General features: G+C 36.8%; 1 protein-coding gene across 1 annotated transcript; it reads left to right on the forward strand.

Annotated features, from left to right (window-relative positions):
• The first annotated feature begins 11,572 nt into the window (after positions 1-11,572).
• On the forward strand, positions 11,573-12,481 carry LOC120104743 (calcium-binding protein KIC-like). The gene has a single exon (XM_039116431.1). It carries the CDS (start codon positions 11,793-11,795, stop codon positions 12,141-12,143), a length of 351 nt encoding a protein of 116 aa, XP_038972359.1. The 5' UTR covers positions 11,573-11,792; the 3' UTR covers positions 12,144-12,481.
• Positions 12,482-14,968: the final 2,487 nt, after the last annotated feature.

Genomic DNA, 14,968 nt, shown 5'->3' on the forward strand with positions numbered 1-14,968 from the left:
TTCTGTTGTTGATATAGAGTTGGTGTTTGTGGAGTTGTCGCTTGTAGTTTGTTTTGAGTGGGGATGTTTTTGAGAAGACATTGCTACAGCATCTGCTGCATGTCATCCTCGGCAAAGTTGCATCTTGAAAGCAACACCTACGAAGTCCTTTCTCGGGCCATTTGCATGTTGTCAAAAAACTGTGAACAGGGCAAAACTACCATCTCCAAACTTAATAATGAACCCATTGGCTGCTGTTTAAGATTCTTACATCAAACATAGGATGCTTTTGTTCTTTTCGCTATTTTATCACCAATTTTGCTTGATCTTAAATAATAGCAACCAGATCATACGTAGCTTAAAGATCAAGGAACTACTGAGGGCGTTTTATTTTTTCAGGGGTTGGTTTCTGGAGTTGTTGGTTTAGGTACATATCCACCTTTCCCCAATGGAAACTACCAGAAATAAGGTAACGAAGCCAATTGCTCATCACCTAATGTGAAGTTGCAAGTTCAATAATTAGAGGTGAGCCAAACAACGGGGAATTTACAAAAACAATTTAAAGAGCTTATATGGAAGTTAAACCTTTTCCAGTGATAGAAGGAGAAACAACTAAAAAGCCCCAACCTAGAACCTCACCCAATAGGGCTAGTCGGAGGATAATTTTTTAAGTTCTTGAATCCTATATAAGTACCCAAGATCTTCCCACCGAATAGCCAATGTGGACCAAACACATATCCGCACGGGTCCTTACATACTTTCCTCATTTAAGTCCTAACGTCCTTATCAGACTAAGGATCTAAGTCCATTCAAATCTAATTACAAGTACTACGATCGGCTCGAGGTCAATCTTAATAAGCCTATACTGCAGTGTGTACTATGGGCTATAGGTTGGGTCGCTCCGATACTATTTATCATAACTTAGGACTTTATCCAAAAGGATTAGCGAAAGATATTTTTTGTGCTCCTGAATCTAGTATAAGTACCCAAGATCTCCTCAATGAATAATCAATGTGGGATTAAACACATGACCGCATGAGTCTCCACACAATTTCCTCCGAAATAGAAAAAAAATAGGAAAGAAGCCATTACAAAAGCAATAGGGGATTTTGAAGCAAAAACTAAAACACAAATCAAAGTAAAACTAGCATCATCATCAACAACAACAACAACAACGGTAACAACAAATAGAAGTCAGGGTTATCTTTAGGAAACTTAGCAGCATGGTGTAAACCTATCCACCTATAATCCATTGGATTGTATCAAGATGGGATCTCATTTGACCCATCTGCTGCAGTCCTCTATTTCTAACTGACCTCTAAGGTTCCTATTATGTACAGACTCCAAGCCCCTCCCTCCTCGCCCTCCTTCCTAGGCTCACTCACATTTAAATCCCCCCCGTGCCCCCCCTCCCCTTCTCTCTCTCTCTCTCTCTCTCTCTCTCTCTCTCTCCCTCCACCCCTCCCTCCCTCCCTCCCTCCCCACACCTTTACTTCTGCTGCCTTATGCCGCGGTGAAAGTCTTTCCTCTGCCATTTCCTCTTTCGGCCGTCAATTTGGACTGCAAGGTCATGAGGAAGACAAGAGGCCGGGGCTGTTGGGAGCTGTTGGGAACTAACTTGGAATCGAGACACTACTGGATGCTTGAATTATGGAAATAATTTTGTAACTTTGGATCTGAAATTTGATTACGTTGTTGTAGCTATTAAAGAATCCAAGATTTTAAAGGAGATACGATGAAGGAAGTCATTAGATCTCTACAATTCAGAGGTCCAAAAGCCAGTAAAAAGGGAACCAAAAGCTACTCAAAGAAGAAAGCAGAAAAAGAGAGCTTCAAAGAAAATATCATTTAAGAGCTTTCATTACGAGCTAACTCTTTAACATTAGAGAGTTGGTGTAGTGTCTTCAAGAGCAATCAAGTCAATCAATAGAGTCTAGCTCCACTTATTGTTTTGTATTTATTGTCTTGGAGCTGTATTCATTTTATCACCACTTAATTTTTTCTATTTTTTGTTGTAACAAGTTTCAGGATTTAAACTTGGGAAAGGTCCATCCAAACTTGTAATTGAATTGTAAAGATTTTGGTTGATTTTCTAAAAAAATCAACTGGGCTGATTATGAACGTAGAAAAGAAATGGTGTAGATTTTGGTTAATATTCTAAGAAAATCAACTGAATTAATTGTGAACTCGGAAAACAATCAGTTGAAGGTTTTAGTTGATTGCTTGAGAAAAATCAACTAGGTTTGGTTATGAACCTGAAAAACAACTGTGCCGTAATATGGGTTATTGATTATTGTAAATTTTCAAGAGGAAAATTTTAGAGAGTGAACGTAGGTGCGTAATTAACACCAAACTACTATAAAATTTGTGTTTGCATTGCCTATTTTAATTGTGTTGATTTCTTGCATGTTTACTTAAGTACTCATTTGTTGAAATCAATGTTCATCTGTTAAGCATTTTATTCTGCTATATTTAGTTAAGGTTTTTGAAAAACCCAATTCACCTCCTCTTGGGCTGCATAGCTAGGCAACAAATAGTATCAAGGCCTGGTACTCAGCCGCTCATTGATCTAACCATCAAGAATTGAAGATCTATGGCAACCCCTATTGGTACCTCTCTTATCGATGGATAATCAACAAATAAACCCCCACTTTTCAATGGATTAAATTATACTTATTGGAAATCACACATTCACATTTTTATTTAAACGCTAGACTATAGCATATAGAATGTTATAATTAATGGACCTCACACACTCACTAAGACTATTGATGGTGTGTCTCGTTCCAAGCCTGAAGAGGAATGAGATGAATTAGATAAGAAGATGACATAGCTAAATTCTAAGGCTATGAATGTTTTGTACAGTTCATTAGATGCAAATAAATTTGATCAGATATCTTCTTGTTTTTTGGTTAATGAAATCTAAGATAGGCTAATAGTAACTCATGAAGGCACTAACTAGGTTAAAGAGTCTAAAATCAATTTGCTTGTGCATAATTATGAGTTATTTAAATGGAGTCCTGTGAGTCTATATCTAATATGTTTACTTGCTTCACTAATATTATTAATGGTGTTAAGAATCTTGAAAAATCATATGCTAACAGTGATTTAGGGACAAAAATACTTAGATCATTGTCGAGAGCTTGGGAGGCCAAAGTCACTGCCATACAAGAAGCAAAGTATCTCATTGCCCTTCCTCTAGAAGAATTGCTGGGTTCGTTGATGATTCACGAACTATCCATGAAGCAAAACATTGATGAAGATGAATCAAAGAAAAGAAGGACTATCACTCTCAAATCTACTGCTCAACAAGAGGAAGAGAGATAAAAATTGGACAACTCAGAGGGTGACGAAGAAATGACCCTCATTACAAGAAGATACAGGAATTGTATGAGAAGAAGGCAAGAAATAAGAAGGCCCTTAGCCAAGGGGGAGGAGGGCAAAGATAAAGAAAAAGAGCAGCCGCGAATATGCTATGAATGTAAGAAACTGGGCCACTATAGAGCAGTCTGCCTACTGCTAAAGAAAGCTCTAAAAAGGTGAAAGAAGATTGCAATTGTCACTGTTTGGAGTGACAGTGATGAATCAACCTCAAAGAATGAAAAGCAAGTAACAACAAACTTATGCCCTATGGTTCATGAGGATAAGGTGTGTCTAGCAGTCCATGGAACAAATAAAAAATGGTTCTTAGTTAGTGGGTGCTCTAGACACATGACAGGAGATGAATCTCGATTTATTTTCTTTAAATGGAAAGAAAGAGTGGTGGTCACTTATGGCGACAATAACAAAGAAAAAATCATTGGAGTTGGTAAAATTTGTATTACTCCCTCTACATTTATTGAAAATATTTTGCTTGTATATGGTCTTAAGCATATTCTATTAAGTTTTAGTCAGTTATGTGATAAATGTTTTAAAGTTATATTTGAATCCTCCATATGCATTGTGTTTGGTCCCAATGAAAATGATATTAAGTTTGTAGGGCATAGGCATGGTAATGCGTACTTGGTCAATCATGACTATTTATCCATAAAAAATATGTAATGCTTGGTAGCCATAAATGCCAAAATTAGTGAGACTAGTTGGTTATAGCATCATAGACTAGCTTATGCAAGTATGAATTTGATTTCAAAATTAGCTAGAAAAGATTTAGTTATAGATTTACCAAAGTTAAGTTTTGAAAAAGATAAAAATTTTTTAGTTTTGTTATTAGATTTTTCAAGATTTACAAGGATATTATTTCTTGCACATAAAATGAAGCATTTTCTGCATTTTTGAAATAATATAATAAAATTCGAATAAAAAAAGATTACAAACTCTTAAAATAAGAAGTGATTATTGAACCAAATTTGAAAATCATGATTTCAAAAGGTTTTACAATAAAAATAGAATAAAACAAAATTTTTCTGCATCGAGAACACCTCAATAAAATGGGGAGGTTGAAAAAAAAATAGAACTCTTCAAGAAATAGCTAGGATTATGTTGTGTGAAAGCCATTTACCAAAGTACTTTTGGGTTAAGGTAATCAATATAGCTTGTCACATTTAAAATAAGATTTTTATAAGACATTTGTTGAAGAAAACACACTATAAACTTTGGAAAAATAGAAAACCTAAAATTAGATATTTTTATATTTTTGAGTGTAAATGTTTTGTGCTTAGTAAAGGAAAAGATAATATAAAAAAAATTGATGCCAAATCAGATGAAGCCATGTTTCTTAGATACTCTTCATCTAGTAAAGCAAATAGAGTATTCAATAAAAGAACTTTACTGGTAGAAGAGTCCATTATTGTTATATTTGATGAAACTAATGACCATCCTACAAGAAAAAAATGTTGATGATGATGTAGATCTCTTGAGCAAAGAAATAAAGGACCTCACCTTGAAAGACATATCTACACAAGATGCAATAGACCAAGAAGAAAAAGATGATGGTAATGATCAAGAAGAAGATGATCAACCAGAACAACAATCTCAAGGTATAAATGACTTACCTAAAGAATAGAGGTATATTAATAACCATCCTAAAGAATTATTATTGGTGATCCTTCACATGGGATAAGAACTAGATCATCTATGAGAGATACATGTAATCATTTAGCTTTTGTTTTTCAAATAGAACCTAAATTAATAGAAGAAGCTAAATAAGATCATAATTGATTAAATGCTATGTAAAAATTAAGAACTTAACTAATTTGAAAGAAATAATATTTGAAAACTTGTAAGTAGACCCAAGGACTATCCTATAATTGAAACTAAATGAGTTTGCAGAAATAAATTAAGTGAAGATAGAATTGTAATAAGAAATAAAGTTAGATTGGTTGCTAAAGAATATATCCAAGAAGAAGGCATTGATTTTGGTGAAATTTTTGCATCTATAATATGACTAGAAGCTATCAGATTATTACTTGCATTTTCTTGTTACATGATTTTAAATTATTTGATATGGATGTTAAAAGTGCCTTTCTGAATGATTTTATTTCTGACATAGTTTATGTGGAACGATCTCCTAGTTTTAAAAATTATAAATTTATAAATTATGTATTTAAATTAAACAAAGCTTTGTATGGTTTAAAGCAAGCTTCTAAAGCTTTGTATGGGAGATTAAGTAAATTCTTTTTGGAAAATATTTTTTCAAGAGGAAATGATGATAAAGCTTTGTTTATAAAGAAAAAGATAATGGCATGTTAATTGTGCAAATTTATGTAAATGATATCATTTTTGGTGCTACTCATGAAGTTTTTTATCAAGATTTTGCTAAGCTCTTTAGGAAGAACTTACATTCTTTCTCGGTCTACAAATCAAGCAAACAAGAAATAGGATCTTCATTTGCCAAAGTAAGTATACAAGACAAATCTTGAAAAAATTTGGCATGGAGAATGCGAGGCACATTAGTACCTTTATAAGCCTCTCTTGTAAATTAGATAAAGATGACGATGATAAAAGCATTGATTTAAAACTTTATAGAAGAATGATAGTATCTTTATTATATTTATCTGCAAGCAGATCTAATAATATGTCGAGTGTTTGCTTATGTGTTAGATATCAGTCTGATCCTAAAAAGTCACACTTAATTACAGTTAGAAGAATACTCAAATATTTAAATAGAACACAGAACATAGGATTATGATACTCAAAACAATGATGTTGTGATTGAATTTGTTTGTTTTGAAAAAACAATTGGCTGATATCTTTACAAAACCTTTAAAATAAAAAAAAATTGTTTGATTAGAAATAAATTAGGAGTTTGTAATCCTTTCTACTAAAATTCTTTTTGTTAAACTCCTGTTTATCATCTTGAATCAATGTAATTTCAATTGCCTTTCTTTAAAAAGCTTAAACTCCTTTCTCTTATAAGCCGACTCTTAATCTGAGTTAACTTTGGATCATGAGGAGTCGACCTCTTTGAATAAGAGAGAGCTTTGAGTCAACTCGAGAGTTAACTTAAAGCTCTAAGATCTATAAAAGTTTTTTTCCACATGTAATAATAAGCTATTTGTCCTTTTCATATGTATTGTTGTAATATTTCATATCAAACTTAATATGACAGTTGTTTGCAAAGCTCTCCACCACCTGCCTGAACTCTGACAACGTTGGCTTCCATGGAGCTTTGCTGTCACCGGTGCGACAGAGTCCACCACCCACCCAAACCGCTTCCCTCCATGGATCGCTCTGAGATTCATGCCAGTATTTTCCTCAACCTTGCTTTCTTCTCATCTTCCTCCACACAATCCTACCGCCCGATGACCCACACCAAACCGGATCACTTTGAGATCCATGCTAGTATTTTTCTCCCCCCTTTCTCTCCTCATATCTATCACCACAATGCTTCGAGATCCGTACCTCAAAGCCAATCTCCTAGCGTCGGATTGCTTTGAGATCCATGCCTATACAGCTTAATCCTTCGAGCTCTCTTGAGCATTCTAGAGAGCTCCAAATTCTTCCCTCACCCATGCCCCTCAGGATCGCTTTGAGATCCATGCTGGTATTTCCCACTCCTATCTGACCACTTTGAGATCTGTGTATCTCCTCGTATCTGCTACAATAATGCTCTGACGTCTGTACTAATATGTTGATCTCCCTACCATTGGATTGCTTTGAGATCCATGCCAATATAAGTTAAAATTTGTGAGCTCTCTAGACCACCTAATTCCCTCTATCTTCCTCTCCTCATATCCTCTACAATAGTGCTCAGAGGTTCGAACCGACACGTTGATCCCTCTACCGTCGGATTGCTTTGAGATTTGTGTCAGTATAAGTTAAAATCTTTGAGCTCTTAGAAATTGCTTTCTGAAATTCCAGAGTGCTCCAGCTCACTCCCTCTCTCACCCTCTCCTCATCTCCGTCCTCCAAACCCTACCCTCTCCTACCAGGCCCCACTCTTCTATCTCCTGATGTTGCCCTCCTCCACTTCATTTATTGCGTGCGTAGCACGGAAAGAGGATAACCTTCATTTCTTTGCAGCAACCCCCCAACGTTTCAACCTAGAAAAGGGAGAAGGAGAGGAAAAAAGCTTATATTTTAGGTCAGCGGCGTCCTCACTTTCTTAGATAATGATACGAGAAGAGGACGATTGCAGATCTTCCGGAGCAACTCCTCAATACTCTGATGAGAAAAGAACATGGGAGGGAAGAAACAGGTTGTGATCACAATGCTTTTCGGGCAGCAAGATATAACGGAGTAGTGATCTCCGCACCTCACCATGGCCGGGATGGAGAACAAGCTGCACCTATAGCAGACATGGAGACGTGACCCCAGACATCTCCCTGCAAGCAGGATCGCACGGTCACGCATGCCTGCAAAGTGATCTCCATTTTTTCTATGCTTTTTTTTTTCTTGCTTCATTAAGATAGCTATGACTATCATCTACAACAGCTATGGCAAGGCGATTGCAGGCATCCACCAACTAGCATGATGGCACGGTCACACTTTCCTTCATAGTTATCTTCTTCATTTTTTTTTCTCGACATTCTTGTTTTTTTCTTGTTTCAGTGGACTACATCCTCCGAAGGGAAGGCAAAAAACCTTTCATGGTTCATGGTTCATTAAGGCAGGTATGGAGGAGGGAAGGTGTTTCACGATTCATTAAGATAGATATGATTCTTCTTTTTGTTTTTTTTTTGGGGGATATGGTGCAGAGTGATCTCCATTTTTTCCTCAGTTTTTTGGTTTTTTTTATTGTTTTATTGGGCTACATCCTCCAGAGGGAAGGCAGAAAACTTTTGATAGTCCATTAAGGCAAGTAGGGAGGAGGAAAGGCATTTCACGGTTCATTAACATAGGTATGGTTTTTTTTTAGGGTATGGCCGAGACAAAACAACGGAGCATCAATCACCAACCCTTTCCAACTAGCTGGATGGCACAGTATGGAGGTCTCCGATGCCAACATTTGGGCAAACTTTAGTGTGATAGAGCACCAAACATCTAATCTTTCAAACCGGCTAGATAGCGTCACGTGGAGGTCTCCAATGTCGGCATATAGGCGAACTTTAGCGCAACATTTGTCATTCCCGTATACCATCAGGCTCTTCTTTAGTATATTGCATAGGTTGTTCATTTGTAACCGAGCTTCCTACTTTTAAAATAAGCTTCAAAGTCCATGGATGACAGGGAACAGGTAAATGTTAGCCCCGCAACTTGGAAAGATTTGCTCTCTAGGAAGTCAATGATCAATTTCTTTTTCCATTTTTGGACGAATCATAGAAGTCAATGACCTATCGTCATTCGCCGCCTCTTCACGAAAGCTATCTTCTATACACGCGGGTCCCAGTTGATAGGTTCATTGTAGACTCAGCAAGCCGACAATGAACGGCTGCCGTAGAAGTTGTTTTGGGGAATTTCGTACAACGGGGCTCGTAGGCAATCTGGATAAGGGCGATCCTTTTCATTACATCGAATCTATTGTCCTCCAGAACGAGTCAGTGGGGTCCCATCCGCATTGTTATCTTCCCTCTCCGAGTCCCTCCGCGAAATTTCTGAAAAGACGCCCGTTCCAAGTACGCTGCTTTATCCTTCATCAAATTGCCATCTTGTCATTGATTTGACCGTCAGCAAGTGTGTACAAGAGAGGGGAGGGTGGTGTTGGGGGAGGTCCATAGGGGAATCAAAATGTTGAAAAACTATGATAAAGATGGGCATTCAGATTTATGGTGATGGATGCCATGTTGTTCGCATTTAATTATGGCTGTAAAACTGCTAAACTTGGTCGTTCATGAGAAAGCTCGGTTTTAGCTTGCTCCTTAGTAAACAAGACAAGCTAAAGCTGCCCTTAGCTTTGTTGTGTCCGGCTTGATTTAGGTTAAAATATGCCTATATCTCAGTATGAGTATGTCGATGCACGTCTGAAAGAAAGAATATGAAAAAAGAGCAAGTAAGTGGAGTCCAACCCTTTAGAACTCGAAATAGAGAAAGAGAAAGGGAAGGGTATATAGTTTGTTTAACAGATTATTCTTTTAAGATTAATCGATGATAATAAAAAATATATATTTTTTTAAAATATTAAAAGTAAGAACTTATTTTTATTCGAAAAGAACACGAATAAATTTAATTAAGATATAAAATAATAATAACACCAATTTTTTTGTCATTGCTCTTTTTTAAAAAATTAAAAAAAATAAAAATAATGTCAAACAGATAGTATAGCATATATTAATCGAGTTTCACAATTATAAATTAGATACATACTCCATGGCTTTATATTCTTCAGATAGTACACATTTGACGATGTAAAAATTAAAAATTTAAGAAAATATATTTCGTTTGTGATAATAGATTACCACTCTCTAATTGCTAAAAAATAGATATCTTTGAATTGAGGTTTGTCACAAATATAATCTCTATCTCTCATGATAGAGGAATTTCACGAGACATATATGATGCACACTAACGCATTGAGGATGATATACTTAATCGTTAATATTGTAAGTGGTGGCTTGTTCTTATGGGGCATAACTCCATAGGATCACACCAACCTCTTTGTGCCATATAGGATTTTCAAATTAGTTTGTTCAAATTTTATATCAATAGTTCAAATGATTTTTTTTTGGAAAACCCAACGTGTAGTTTTTTAAGAAAAATGTGTTCAAATCTGTTCCTTCAAAATTGATAAAAAATAGGAGGAAAACACATAGATCAGCAGGAACTTTCATCAATTATTTAAATTTCAAACCTAGATAAATAAACAAAAAACCATTCCAACCGAGATACCCATGAGCTTTGAAATGGTTTTCCTAGGATTCCTTCCGGTAGCTTTTCTATTTTCCACCTATTTTCTATATAGTTTAATGTTCTTAAGGCTTGGCAACTTCTATCTTTTCTTCAATTGTTGCTATCCTTTTGTGCTTAAGTTTTTATTATTTTTAGCAGAGCTTCCTACCTGCGAAAGACCGTTCAAAATCTATTGATGAAAGAAAGCACAAGTAGTGGTCAATTATCCATCGTCATCTGTCAATAGTGCCGGATCGCCTACTTTCCCTTGAGGAGCTCTATACATTGCCTTCTGCGCTCTTGTGCAGCCACTTCATCGAAGTTATATGCGGGTCCCACGTGTCAGGTTCATTGCACGCGCCGACAACTAAGGAAAGGCCGCCACAAATTGTTTGGGAAATCAAAATGTTGAAAAAGTATTATGAAGATGTGGGTATTTAAATTTATGGCGATGGTACAACAACTTAGGGTGTCGTCAAGAAAGGCTAGTGAGAAAGCATCGTTTGAATTCTATTGTCATGTGTATAGCCAATATTGTGCTAAATATATACCTGCATGGATCTTCACATATTTTCTCCGTTTAAGTCTCGACATTTTTGTTAAGCTAAGAGTTTGAATACATTAAAATCCATTTATAAGTAACACAAATCTAATTTAGACCCATCTTACAGTGTCTCCTAATCTATATGGTCCATGGAGCAGGCCAGCTCGGATATCATTTGTCATAATCAAGGACCTTACTCAAAAAGACTTACTGGAAGGTATTATTTGAATTCATCGTCACTGTATAAGTACCCAAGATATATCCAATATATAGTTAATGTGAGACTAAGCACATTCTCGTATATATCAAGTGAGAACTCTTGTAATGATATTTAGTTTCTCATCGGATATGCACTGGATGGAACTTGAAAACTTATATAAGACCAAAGAATCCAAATTTTGAGATGAGATTTTTAATTATTGTAATAGTATCAAAGGAGATACGATCCATAGCCTATATTATACTACGGAACAATACAGTATGGGCCTATTAAAATTGACCATATGCTGGTCGTGGCATGTGTAATTAGATTTAAATGAATTTGAACTTTTATCTCAATAAAAATGTAAATACTAAAATAGGGAAGCATGCAAGGATCGGTATAAATCTGTGTTTAGTCCCATGTTAATTATACATTGAATGGATTTTAAATATGAAGGCTAAAAGTTTTAATTATATTTTTTGATTAGTCTCTACGGTGAGGCCCTGGCATGTTACCATTAAAATCCTGCTATGCTTTAAGATACTTACGCGTCTATGCAATCGAATATTTATCCCCAAACGTTATCCGGTCCAACCGTAGGAAGCCACGGTAGTCTCGTAATACGTAACAGTGGAAAGCATTCAAGACGCCAACATCCCTCTTCCCAAAAGAAAGACAAGCTCCTGGTCTCTGCGCCTTCTCCGAAAGCGACCGGAATCTCCCCGTCCCGCGTTCCAGCTATATCCGAACCAATCCCGGCTGTCACCCCATGGGGTCCTCTCCTTCCTCGAATTCTCTCTTCCCCACCTTATTTAGTCCCTCAAGTCCCCTCTCCGCGTTTCCAGTTCCTCTCCCCTTCTCCTCATGGCTCACAATTCGGTGGAGTTCGAGGACTTCCTCCCTCTCATGGCGGAGAAGCTCGGGGAGGAGGGTCTCATGGAGGAGCTCTGCAATGGCTTCCGTCTGCTGATGGATCCGAGGAGAAAGCTGATAACTTTCGAGAGCTTGAAGCGCCACGCGGCGCTGCTGGGCTTGGAAGGGCTCCGGGATGACGAGCTGAGGGGGATGCTGAGGGAAGGAGATCTCGATGGTGATGGAGCTTTGAGTGAGATGGAGTTCTGTGTGCTGATGGTGAGGCTGAGTCCGGAGTTGATGGAGCAGTCGCGGCCGTTGCTAGATGAGGCGTTTCGACAAGCGATTGGTGGGGGTTTATGAGCTAGGCTCTCTTCTTCTTCTGCCTGTTCTCTTCTCCGTTCTTGATGAAAGACTCCTTTTCCTATCGAGTGATTTGATTGTTGGAGGGGGGTCTGATGTTCAAATGACGGTCGAATTGGAAATTTAACTGAATTCTCCCAGCGATGGAGATCTTTGAATCTTCATATTGATAAAGTAGAGTCTTTGGATACTAACATTTCCGGCCTCTTTTTAATTTTGCGTTCCATCTGTTGTCTAGTTTGTAATTTATGTGCTTAATGCGGATAACCATACATGACTTCCTAATTTATGTTTGCATGATAAATTTAATTGGATACTGAACCAGATTCTTAAAGCTATGTGCATTTTTAGAGTTTATATTTTAAATTTGCTTAATTCTTAATTTATTTTGTCGGGTTAGTTATCTATCTTATTAATTTTGGTGGTGTGATAGCCATGTGTGAGTTGAGAGGGAAGTCAGATATTTTTGATTTTTGAATATTGATGTTGAAGTTAAATTTTTGCTGGAGATGACACTGGAGGTCTGAGAAAGTGATTTTATGATGGCTGTTCATGTTGTAAATTTACTATGCTGCGATTCTTCGATATTCTGTTGTTGATATAGAGTGGTGTTTGTGGATTTGTTGCTTGTAGTTTGTTTTGAGTGGGGATGTTTATGAGAAATTATTTCATGTGAACTTGTTTAAGCTGTTAATAGATTAGGACAGCTCATGTTTCTATTAGAAATTTTGAATCAAATTCTAATGTTTCAATCAGGAGGATATTACTTTGTATATTATTAGGTTTTTCCAAGAGATAAATGAAGCATTTCTAGTCAAAACTATCTATGAAATTAGTGAGATATCCTACTCCTTATTCTTGATCATGTCGAGTCCCTCGTTAGTGCATCTTAACTTCTGAAACTTAGAGAGTTGGGATATGAGCAGCCAATAGATTCATCCTGAGAAATCAAGCTATTTCCTTCTTTCTACAGTCCCTTTATGCCTTAACAGCATTTCATTAAAACTTGTTACTCTAGAAAAATATACTTAAGGAATCTAATGAAATAAACACTATAAGATCATGATTCTTGCACAATGTAACCAATCTACGTGAAGGAAAAAAAGAAAGAAAAGAAATCTTCTTTGCACTTATGATTTCTGCTATCAAGCACCAATGCTGGCGAAATCTTATTTCAGCAGGGAATTTCTATCAGTCATGTACTCAGAAGACATTGCTACAGCATCTGCTGCATGTCATCCATGGCATAGTTGCGTCTTGAAAGCAACACCTACGAAGTCCTTTCTTGTGCCATTTGCATGTCAAAAAACTGTGAACGGGGAAAAACTACCATCTCCAAACTTATGAGCTCATTGGCTGCTGTTTAAGATTCTTACATCAAACATAGGATGCTTTTGTTCTTTTCGCTATTTTTTTTACCAATTTCGCTTTATCTTAAATAATAGCAACCAGATCATACGTAGCTTAAAGATCAAGGAACTACCGAGGGTGATTTATTTTTTCAGGGGTTGGTTCTGTTTCTGAAGTTGTTGATTTAGGTACATATCCACCTTTCCCCAATGGAAACTACCAGAAATAAGGTAACGAAGCCAATTGCTCATCACCTAATGTCAAGTTGCAAGTCCTCTAATTAGAGGTGAGCCAAACAGTAGGGAATTAACAAAAACAATTTAAAGAGCTTATATGGGAGTCAAACGTCACGTAGACTAGTGACAAGGAGGAGAAACAACTAAAAAGCTACAACCTAGAAACTTACCCTAAAAGGCTATTCGGAGGATATTTTTTTAAGTTCTTGAGTGTACCCCTCCCCATAGAATAGCAGATATGGGACTAAACAAATGCCTGCATGGGTCCTTACATACTCCCTCCATTTAAATCCGGACGTTCTTATCAGACTAAGAAGCTAAGTCTATTCAAATCTAATTAGAAGTACTACGATCGGCTCGTGTTCAGCCTCAATAAACCTATAATGTAATGTATACTAGTTTATATAGGCTATAGGCCGGATCCGCTCTAATAACATTTGGCATAACTTAGGATTTTACTCGAAAAGATTAGCCAAAAGATATTTTTTGGAATTAAACATAGTAAGACTAGTATCATCATCAACAACAACAACAGCAATAGTAACAACAAACATAAGACAAAGTTATCTTTAGGAAACTTAGCAGCATCGTGTAAACCTATCCACCTATAATCCATTGGATTGTGTCAAGAAGGCATCTCTTTAGACCCATCTGCTGCTGTCCTCTAACAGACCTCTAAGGTTCCTATTATACAGACTCCAAGATGATGAAATATTTCATGGTATCATGAGAGGTTGATCCATCACTCGTAACAGAAGCAAAAAAGAAGTTTGTTCACGAAACAATAGAAGCAAAAAACATACAGCTCTCCCTCCCTCCCCATCTTTCCTAGGCCCACTCACATTTACACAAACCCCTCTCTCTCTCTCTATCTCTCTCTCTCTCTCTCTCTCTCTCTCTCTCCACACCTTTACTTCGGCTACCCTATGCCCCGGTGCCATGACTTTCCCCAGTCATTTCCTCTTTCGGCCGTCAATTTGGACTGCAAGGTCATGAGGAAGACAATAGGCCGGGGCTGTTGGGAGCTGTTGGGAACTAACTTGGAATGGAGACACCACTTGATGCTTGAATTATGAAAATAATTTTGTAATTTTGGATCTGAAATTTGATTTCGTTGTTGTAGCTATTAAAGAATCCAATATTTTAAAGGAGATACGATGAAGGAAGTCATTAGATCTCTACAATTCAGAGGTCCAAAAGCTAGTAAAAAGGGAACGAAAATCCACTCAAACAAGTACA

This window comes from Phoenix dactylifera, unplaced genomic scaffold (genome assembly GCF_009389715.1).
Source record: "Phoenix dactylifera cultivar Barhee BC4 unplaced genomic scaffold, palm_55x_up_171113_PBpolish2nd_filt_p 000092F, whole genome shotgun sequence".
NCBI classification, from domain to species: domain Eukaryota; kingdom Viridiplantae; phylum Streptophyta; class Magnoliopsida; order Arecales; family Arecaceae; genus Phoenix; species Phoenix dactylifera.

Bases quoted from the DNA above. Each gene is read 5' to 3' on its own strand.
- LOC120104743 (XM_039116431.1), top strand. From the start codon at position 11,793: ATGGCTCACAATTCGGTGGAGTTCGAGGACTTCCTCCCTCTCATGGCG.